Source organism: Mus musculus, chromosome 8, assembly GCF_000001635.26.
Source record: "Mus musculus strain C57BL/6J chromosome 8, GRCm38.p6 C57BL/6J".
Classification (NCBI taxonomy): Eukaryota; Metazoa; Chordata; class Mammalia; order Rodentia; family Muridae; genus Mus; species Mus musculus.
Window position 1 is genome coordinate 83602748 of NC_000074.6, and position 10274 is coordinate 83613021.

Here is a 10274-nt window from a genome sequence, read left to right on the forward strand (position 1 = left end):
ATGGGTATTTCCCACACAGGGTAAAGTAGGTAGCGATCGTCTTGGATGCCTTGCATTGTTTCAGAGCATGAACCAATCCTGACTCAGAGCTGTCTGAGGGAAGTTATGAAGCCAGGCTTAGATATGCTAGGGCTGTTTAGTCACTTTCTGCTGTGCCAAGATCTCTAATAGAGTCTCCAGCCCCACCCATCCCATAGACCTGCAATTCCAAGTGGTCATGAAACTGAAACATAAAATCATAAATTCAAGGCCAGTCTGGGCTTTGTAGACATAGCAAGAAAAAAAAAGAAAGGAAGGAAGGAAGGGAAGGGAAGGGAAGGGAAGGGAAGGGAAGGGAAGGGAAGGGAAGGGAAGGGAAGGGAAGGGAAGGGAAGGGAAGGGAAGGGAAGGGAAGGGAAGGGAAGGGAGAGAGGGAAGGGAAGGGAAGGGAGGGAAGGAAAGGAGGGAGGGAAGGAAGGAAGGGAAGGAAGGGAAGGAAGGGAAGGAAGGGAGGAAGGGAGGGAGGGAGGGAGGGAGGGAAGGAAGGAAGGGAAGGAAGGAAGGAAGGGAAGGAAGGGAAGGAAGGAAGGAAGGAAGGAAGGAAGGAAGGAAGGAAGGGAAGGAAGGGAAGGAAAGGAAGGAAGGGAAGGAAGGAAGGAAGGAAGGAAGGAAGGAAGGAAGGAAGGAAGGAAGGAAGGAAGGAAGGGAAGGAAGGGAAGGAAAGGAAGGAAGGGAAGGAAGGAAGGAAGGAAGGAAGGAAGGAAGGAAGGAAGGAAGGAAGGAAGGAAGGAAGGAAAGGAAGGGAAGGAAGGGAAGGAAGGGAAGGAAGGGAGGGAGGAAGGGAGGAAGGAAGGAAGGAAGGAAGGAAGGAAGGAAGGAAGGAAGGAAGGAAGGAAGGAAGGAAGGAAGGAAGGAAGGAAAGAAAGAAAGAAGGAAGGAAAGCACACACAAGCCAGGCAGTGGTGGTATAGACCTTTGATCCCTGCACTCAAGAGGTTGAGACAAGTGGATCTTTGAGTTTGAGGCCAGCCTGGTCTACAGAGTAAGTTACAGGACAGCTAGGGCTACACAGAGAAACCCTGTCTAGAAAAACAAAACCAAAAGAAACAAAAAATTAAAAATAAAAATCATTACAAATGAGAGCATTTCTTTCATCCTCACAGAGTGCCCTGTGCCCCGTCTGTGGCAGGCAGCTCCCCAGTCCCTAGCAGCTGCTGATGTGCTCACATACTTTCACGTTTTCTAGAAGGTCACAGAAAATAGAACCACACAGCCTTTTGAGCCTGCCTTCTTTCACTGACATAATGCGTTTTGAAGTACACTGGCATTGTAGCCTGTATTCATGGCTTTTTTTTTCTTTTTATGGCCTAAAAATATTCCATTGTGTGGATGGATCACAGCTTGTATTCAACCACTGAAGGACACTCAAGTTTCAAGCTGTTGGTAATTATTCATAAAGCCTCAGTAAAAATAAAATCCTATGTTACATAAACATGTTTATTTAACTTTTTAAAATTATACTCACTTTGTGTGCGTGTGGGAGGGGTGCACATGCCATGTGGCTAAGAGACCAACTTGAGGGAGTCAGTGCCCCGTTTCTGCTGTGTGGGCCCCAGGTCCTCAGGTTTGGTGGGAAGAGTCCTCACATGCTTTCCTGACAGCCACTGAACATAGGGTATGTTTTGATTTTTGTTTTCCTTTTAATTTTTTTTTTGACACAATGTTTTGTTATGAATCCCAGCCTACCCTGGAATTAGAGATCCTCCTGCTTCGGCCTCTTTTGCTCTGAAATCAAAGCTACATGCCACCATTCCCAACTTGAACATGAGTTTTTATTGCACATCGGCTTTTCCTGGGAATGGCAGTGGTGGCCAAAGGGCTGCCATGTTTTTTGATGGTCTTTGATGGACAGATAGGAGACAAGAGGGCAAGAGCAAAACTCTTCAAGGCTTTACCACCATTTGGGCCACATCACACAGCAGCTGAACGCACTCAGTAAGGGCTCAGTACCCAAACTCTTCGATGCTTTACTGTGTGGCCTGGGTAAAATGGGAGCATCCAACTTCTCAGAGCTTTAGCTGTAAAATGGGAGTGTCTGAAGGCAATTGTTACAATTAGGTAAGTTAATGGGAGCCTGGGGTGTGGCTCAGCAGTAGAGCCAGCACAACGGGGGCCAGGCCATGGGTGCCAATCCATCATGGGCTATTTGACTCTGCCTTACCTGGGCAGCTGAACTTGTCGACCAGGCAGGACTTGAACTCAGAGATCCATCTGGATTAAAGGCTTGTGCCAACACGCCTGCCTCCAGCTTGATTTTTGAGACAGTCTCCCACTGGGCACACTAATTAGACTAAGCTGGATGTTATAGTATTTGGGGAAGGGTTCTTCACCCCTTCTGCTGCCAAGTAACTGTTTCTACGCCCACTCTACGGTTTTAGCTCCTGAGTAAAGGACACAGAGACCTGGTATTTTTATTAACAAGTTGCAAGCACTAAGCTGGGCAGGTTCTGAGCTGTTCTACCCCTCTAGGCCGCCTATTTCCCACCCTGAGTCTTGCCCTGGCTACCTCTGCTCCAAGTGTGTTCTCATGGTGACCTATCATCATAGGAACTGCAACACACTGTCTGGGCATAAAATCAACATCTGAATACACAGTGCACAAACCATCCCCCAACAGCTGGCTGTCTGGTCAGCCTACCCAGGGCTGGAATTCCAGGTGCCTGTCGCCATGCCTGGCTTTGTTTTTCCATTTTGTTTCTGTAGATTCTGGTAATCAAACTTGGGTGCTTTCCATACAGAGACCTCTCCTTGGCCCTACTTTTATATTTAGAGACAGGGTCTCAAATTTTACGTGGGCTGGCCTTGAATGTGCAGCCCAGGCAGGCCTCAAGCTCCCAGCAACTCTCTTGCCTCGGACTCCCAAGTTCTGGGATTTCAGTTATGAACAACTGGCATGGCTAATTCTGGCATTCAAGACTATTTGGCATTTGCTTTGGGCCAGCCCACTCACATCTTTGAGGGGACCTCCTGTACTTAATGCCTAATGATAGAAGATGTTAACCTAGCCCCATATACAAAATAACTTCCTGTGTAATTGAACAAGCCCATGCATAACTGCTAAATGTAACAGCTTCTCCAGGCTCAGAGCCCAGCATCCAATGAGCTTCCCCATGGTGGTGGTGGGGGGGGGGTATCATAGAGTCTTTGGCTTTATTTTGGTGTCTGTTGTTTGCTGTCAGACATGGAACCCAGGATCCTTGCCTATGTGACCCACACCCTGCGTCACTGAGAAGCACTTGCTTGGTTTTTGTTGTTGTTTGTTTAAAGACAGGGTTTCTCTGTATAGCCCTAGATGCCCTGAAATTCTGTAGACCAGGCTGGCCTTGAACTCATAGATCCACCTGTCTCTGACTACAGAGTGCTGGGATTAAAGGCACACGACACTACCTGTTTGCTTTTGAACAACTGATACTTTCTGATAAGCATGGTGGCAGGTACTCGTCAGCTCAACACTAAGGAGACTGAGGCAGGAGAATCTGGAGTTCAAAGCCAGCTTGGGCTACATAATGAACCCAAGACCACTGTGGGTTAAAGAATGAGAATGTGCCTAAAATAATGATAATAATAATAATAATAACAGTGATAATTAAAATACCCCATCATGAATCAGCCTCAGCCTTACGTAGAAAGCTGGCATTTCCAGTTGTGAGATTATCCCCAAACAGAAAGATTTCCCTTGCATAACGTAGTGGACAAGCCAGCACCCGCCCCCCGCCCCCCCCCCCATGGCAAGAAACCTTAGTAAAGCCCAGATAGGCCCAGCCAGAGGCACACCTGCACTTCTCCGTTAAAATCACCCCGTAAATGTGAAGCACTCCCATGTCCTGTGCTTTCCTTGCCTCTGGGACAGCTCTTCTGTTCAGTATGTACTTTGATTTCTAGTCACCTATTTTGAAGGCAGGCTGGCCTCACAGGGAGTCCTCGTGCAGCAGCATCCCTGCACTAGACTACAGGAATATGCCACTGTGCCCAGGCTGTCGCTATCTCTGTATCTTTTTGTTTGTTTGTTTGTTTTTGTTTTTTTTCGAGACAGGGTTTCTCTGTATAGCCCTGGCTATCCTGGAACTCACTTTGTAGACCAGGCTGGCCTCGAACTCAGAAATCCGCCTGTCTCTGCCTCCCAAGTGCTGGGATTAAAGGCATGCACCACCACTGCCAGCTCACTATCTCTGTCTCTGTACCTTTAAAGACACTTTCTCTACAAGTGTTCCCTAGCTCCAAATCCATGGGGAGGCGGGGGGCAGGGCTCAACTGGTTCGGTTTTCATGGGGTCAGTACAGTTAGGAAAATCAAAACACATACACCACACACAGCTATACCATTAACGGAAGGCTAAAGTCATTTTTCTCAGGGGTGCCTAGGGCAAGGGTTATCTGACTCTCCTCCTACAGAGCTTCCAGAAAGGGAATGTCAACAGTTGTCCACTAAACAAGATGATTAATCATCTCTTTCAAGAACACCCTTTGTCCCTTGTCTTTAACAAATGCAGAATAATGTCAACTTCACCATATTCCACGACCATTCCCTTTGTACAGATGACCACACTGAGACCAGAAAAGCTACTCTACCAACCCAAGGTCACACAGCCAGAAAGTGCTAGGATGAGAGTCAGTCTTTCATGCACTTTCAGGCAGTCCCATTCCCTGCAAGAACCACCAATGACTATTCCAGCTTCTCTATGCCTTCCAATATCTGAAGCTCTCTCCTCTTCCTCACTCAGCTCCGTCCTTGACCGCCATCATCCCAGACTTACAAAACCAAAAGCAAAAAGCTATACTATATCAAAGTATTTGGAAATATTTACGAAGCACCCAGTGGATCTTTAAAAAAATCACGCAGCCCTGGTGGTAAACTCAGACGGCAAAGGAAGTGACAAGTATCAGAACGCCAAGAGGCGAGCTAAACCCAGTAGGAATTAGTAGGAAGTAAGATAAACCGGAGAGGCAGCCCGACTGCAGCAAGCCCAAGGCAGACCAGTCTCACCTCGCTTTACAGTAACGGCCTTACGGGAAAAACCAAGGGCTACGGGCAGAAGAGGGCGGGGTGCCTATTTTTATCCCTGGGTTAGAGCAGGAAAGCTTAGAGGTACTTGTCAGGTAGCTACCACAAGTCACGCAGCAGAACCTCCCAGCCGGCGATAACCTGGGGGAAAGGGTGCGGCCTTTCGGAGAGGCCCGTCTCTGTAGCCCCGCCCCTCTTCGCGCCTCCACCTGTCCGCAGAGAGAGAGAGGGTTGCGATTGGCTGGATCCGCTACGGAGGCGGAACCCCAGCAGCCGGCGCGCGCGCCCGAGGAAGGCGTTGACCAGAGTAGAGAGGGAAGGGGCGTGGCCCCGCGCGGAAAGCCGTTGGCAGCCGGGTCCCACCCCGGATGTGCTGCGTCACGGAGCGGGCCGCAGCGATTGGCCGGTGTCGTGCGGCGCATCGGGAGGGGCGGAAGGTTCTGGAGGGCTGGCGGGATCTGGAAGCTTCCGCCGGACGGGTATATAGAGTCCGGGACGGGGCAGCAGCGGAGCCGGAGGCGGCGACAGCTGGGCGGCGGTGGCCATGGGCAAGGACTACTATCAGACGCTGGGCCTGGCCCGCGGCGCGTCCGACGACGAGATCAAGCGAGCCTACCGCCGCCAGGCGCTGCGCTACCACCCGGACAAGAACAAGGAGCCCGGCGCTGAGGAGAAGTTCAAGGAGATCGCCGAGGCCTACGACGTGCTCAGCGACCCGCGCAAGCGCGAGATTTTCGACCGCTATGGAGAGGAAGGTACGTGTGCGCGCGGCCGGGGTGACCCGCCGTTTGACAGGCGGGGAAACCGAGGCACTCGGAGCCTCTCCAAGACCTCGGCCGGGGACAGGCATTCCGGGGATCTAGCGGCGGCGCCGCCTCCTTCACCCTCTGATCCGCGGCCTCAGACAGGAGGAGGAGCTCTGGGCGCGCCGCTGGCACAGAAGCTTCTAGCACGTCTGCCGCAGCCCCTCCCGGTCGGTCGCCTGCACAGCGCCGGAATGGTGCAGATGGAGGGCGGCGGTCGCGATGGGAATGAAAATTGCCCGAGTATTGATTCTCTTTCCTAGCCGCAAGCTCAGTGTTCGCTCACCCAGGGTTGAGCCTTTTTGGTAACAGTGCGTAGGAGCTTCTCTGTAAGATGGTAACAGCATAGCTGGGAGGATGGAGCAGTCACGTAAACCTGGTCGCACCGAGATCTAGAGGCCTTACTACCGAATATGTTGTCAGGAAGTAAAACGGAGTAGTGTGTTTCTTGCTCCTATTGCCATTGGGAGTTAAAAGACTTGAGATTCGTCCTTGACTAACAAGCTTTTTAATATATACATAAAATCCCTCCCGCTATAGTTCCTGTGGCCTTTTTACTAAGAGCAAAACTTGTTGAGCAGAGTGCGGGGGCTCACACCTCCACATGGGAAACCGAATTAGGAACGCTGTGAATTTGCTTCAAATCAGAGCTACAGGGTAATAAGCTCCTGTTTCCAAAGGAACCGGATGTTGTGACAATCCCCCCTCTGGGGTATTTGAGTCAGGAGGATTGCCTTGAGGCTACTCTGGACGAAAGTTTGTGTGTTACGTGGCATTGACAGTAATACATGCAAAAGGAACAAAATGTGACCATTTATTTGAGACAGGACCTCACTGTTGCTGGAACTTTGTTTTTCAATTTATTTGAGCGTGTGCCTCCGTGTATATGTGTATACCATTCACATGCTTCTAGAGAAGAGGGCATTAAAGGTCCCGGAACTAGAGTTAGACCATGGTCTGCTGCTATGTAGGTGTTGGAAATTGAACTTGGTTCTTCTGCCAGATGAGCCAGTGCTCTGAGCCATTTCTCCAGCACCTCATGGTGGAGCTCTGGCTTGTCTGGAACTTGCAGAGATCAGTCTGCACTTGTCTTGAGAGTGCTGGGGTTCTGAGCTCTTTGTTTCAGGGGTTTTATGTTTTATAAGTGTGTTGAAGTGTTGGGGGTGGAGGGAGGTGGGGCTGACTCTCCAGCAGTAACCCTGACTTGTGGTTTTGGTTTCCAGGCCTGAAGGGTGGTAGCCCCAGTGGAGGAAGCAGTGGTGGTGCTAATGGTACCTCTTTCAGCTACACATTCCACGGAGACCCCCATGCCATGTTTGCTGAGTTCTTCGGTGGCAGAAACCCCTTTGATACCTTTTTTGGGCAGCGCAACGGGGAAGAAGGCATGGACATTGATGACACATTCTCTAGCTTTCCAATGGGTATGGGTGGCTTCACCAACATGAACTTTGGACGTTCCCGCCCTTCTCAAGAGCCCACCCGGAAGAAGCAAGATCCTCCAGTCACCCATGACCTTCGGGTCTCCCTTGAAGAGATCTACAGCGGCTGTACCAAGAAGATGAAAATCTCCCACAAGCGGCTGAACCCTGATGGAAAGAGCATTCGAAATGAAGATAAGATCCTGACCATCGAAGTGAAGAGGGGCTGGAAAGAAGGGACCAAAATCACCTTTCCCAAGGAAGGGGACCAGACCTCGAACAACATTCCAGCAGACATCGTCTTTGTTTTAAAGGACAAGCCACACAATATCTTCAAGAGAGATGGTTCTGATGTCATCTATCCAGCCAGGATTAGCCTTCGGGAGGTAAGGTGCTAGGTGGGTGGAGGAGTCATAAAAAGAGATGGCTGCTGTGAGAATAATGGGTTGTGGGGTTGGGGGGGCTTTGGAGTGGGGTGTCAGCGGGCCTGGTCTGGTAGACCTGACCCTTCTCCGGACGGTCTGGAGGAGTGAAGCTCCTAAGCCAGCCACTGCCTGACACTGTCCTTTTGCTTCCCTAGGCTCTCTGTGGTTGCACTGTGAATGTCCCTACTCTGGACGGCAGGACCATCCCTGTTGTATTCAAAGATGTCATCAGGCCTGGTATGCGGCGGAAAGTCCCTGGAGAAGGCCTCCCTCTCCCCAAAACACCTGAGAAACGTGGAGACCTTGTTATCGAGTTTGAAGTGATCTTCCCGGAAAGGATTCCCGTCTCATCCAGAACCATCCTGGAGCAGGTTCTTCCCATATAGCCACCTGCACTCCTCAAGGACTGAGCCAGGGGCTTTCAGAGCTGCAGATCTCCAGACCGTTCCACTGGTTGCATACTGCGGGAGGGCCCAGGGAGGGCTTTTGCTCTGCCGAATGTTTTCCACAGAATATATTACAATCTTTCAAAGTCGCGCACTAGACTACAGTGGTTTTTCGAGCGATAGGCAGGCGGTGGGAACAGCAGCCCTCCTGGAATGGACCCACCCTCTGCACCCCAGCTCCTGCCCAAGGGTGTGAGGCAGGCCTGCAACTGGACTCTTGCCCTCTGTTGTCCTTAGTCTGGCTGTCATGTGACAGTGGTCCGCCATCTCAGTTGCCAGACCCTGTGCACTAGTCAGTCTCCACTGTGTGGGAGGTTCTTGTTTTATCTGTATTTGTCCCATGCCTTGTTCCTCCTCCCCAGAAGAGTCCTGTCTTGTCTTGGCCATCTCAAATTGAGACCAATTCCCTAGGACTGCCAGGCCAGCATCACAAGCAATACCTGGTTGCAGGACCACAGGGCCAGCCTCCTTCCAGGTTCTGGGGCCTGGCCAGCCAGGAGATCCCCTGGACCTCTGGCTCCATTGACATCAGATGGCTGGCTTACAGTCACAGTACTTGCTGGTCCAGAGGTAGACCTTGGCCACACCTGGCACTTCTCAGAGGCACAGGTGATTTTGTGTGTGTGTGTGTGTGTGTGTGTGTGTGTGTGTGTGTGTGTGTGTGTGTAATGGACTCTGAACTCTAGAAGGATACAATCCTTTTGGATTTTGCACAGTCCTAGATCTAATCCCTTTTGATAAAAGGGTCTTTGCTTCTGATGAAAGGAGCACTGTGGAACGTATGTAAATATGTTTTTATAATTCCATTGGAAGCTGGTGTGCACTCAGACGAAAGCAGTCCCTGTCAACTACTGTCCAGGGCTGTGATGGGATCAGACCTGGGCGTGAAAGTATCTGTTCTTTGGAGCTAGCCTGGTGTTCTGACCATTCAACTCATTGTAAGTTGCCACTACCAACACAAGACCAAAGTGTGTGACTTGTCATTATGCAGTGTGACAGCATTAAAGACTGATGCTAAACCTCAGGGGAGCAGTCCTTCGACTCTGTTTGAGGGCTTTGCTGGGGGGAGGAGCGGCATGGTTACTGTTCTCATTCTCAAAAGAAAGCTCTGTTTCCCTTCCTGGGACACATTGGTTTCCCGTTCAGGACCCCAGCATCACTGTGGTGACGGTTGGGGTAGGAGCCCGCCCTGAGTGCCTTTTCTACCTTGCAAGCTCCTGGCCACATCTGGGGACCTAGTAACCACCAGGGCTGAGGATTACAGTGCCATCTGCCTGAATTCCCCCTTCCAACTTGGTAGGGTAGGCTAGGCTAGCCTAGAGCTAGGATGCACCTGCCCAGAGTTGGCTGCTCTGGGGAGAAACCCACTTCCTTTCCCCACTTGATAGGGGTGTCTGAGAACTTCTTTGAAGAGGTAGGTTGATTATAGAGCAATGTGTTGGTTTTGTCTCTGTGTTCTGGTGGTTCTGGTTGTGGAGCCCAGGGTTTTTCTTCTCCAGCTGACTACAGCTACCAGCCATGCTGCAGTCTGCTCAACAGTAAAACCTGTCTAAGAAATTGTAACATAGAAAGATAATCCCAGAGCCAGATGTGACCTCTGTAAACTCAACACTGGGAAGGCTAAGCCCAGAAGTAGTTGGAAATCTGTCTAAGCTATGGTAGAGTATTGATCCAGCCTATGTAAGTCTACCTAAGAGCTGCTTTCCCTTACCACCAAAGGCAACTCTGGAATGTTTGTTGTTGTTTAATAAAATAGTTCCTCTAGTCTCCCTAACACATACGAGGTGCTCGGCTACCACACATGCTATGGCTGCAGACTGACCTCAAGAATAATACAGTCACTTTTAGAGAGATGAGCTGGTGTGCGATCAGCTAGGGAGGTTGTATGCCCACAAAGAACTATGTCCACAGTTCTAGAATCCCACAAATCCCATGGACAGCAACCTCGGGAGTAGGGTCTTTTACTGTTCTCAGGGGCCAGGGCATGTCAGGCCCTGGGATATAGCCTGGCACCTGACACCTTGACATGGCCTGAGCCTGAGGTACCCTTCCTTGTGCGGCATGGCACCAAAGAGATAGAACTCTGCCTTTTGTGCAGTCCAGAGAGAGCCTGTGAGGGCTCAGTAGTTCACAGCGCTTGCT

The 10274-nt window shown here is 50.5% G+C and overlaps 1 protein-coding gene and 1 long non-coding RNA gene across 3 annotated transcripts in view; one reads left to right on the forward strand and one right to left on the reverse strand.

Annotated features, from left to right (window-relative positions):
* The window catches only part of Gm42029, an 8016-nt gene extending 2913 nt beyond the window's left edge, over positions 1 to 5103 (reverse strand). Inside the window, exons 1-2 of the long non-coding RNA XR_878996.2 lie at positions 5023 to 5103; positions 1505 to 1643 (exon numbers count right to left, since the gene is read on the reverse strand). This is a non-coding gene — a long non-coding RNA (predicted gene, 42029). The remainder of the gene's footprint in view (positions 1 to 1504; positions 1644 to 5022) is intronic.
* Positions 5104 to 5427: 324 nt separating this feature from the next.
* Dnajb1 (DnaJ heat shock protein family (Hsp40) member B1) lies at positions 5428 to 9906 on the forward strand. 2 transcript variants are annotated; one of them, NM_018808.3, is made up of 3 exons: positions 5428 to 5795; positions 7067 to 7647; positions 7842 to 9906. In NM_018808.3, exons 1-3 carry the CDS (start codon positions 5585 to 5587, stop codon positions 8070 to 8072), a joined length of 1023 nt encoding a protein of 340 aa, NP_061278.1. In that variant the 5' UTR covers positions 5428 to 5584; the 3' UTR covers positions 8073 to 9906. The 2 variants fall into 2 exon arrangements, with proteins under 2 accessions (NP_061278.1, NP_001295156.1); NM_001308227.1 differs by lacking the exon at positions 5428 to 5795 and adding an exon at positions 5801 to 6013.
* Positions 9907 to 10274: the final 368 nt, after the last annotated feature.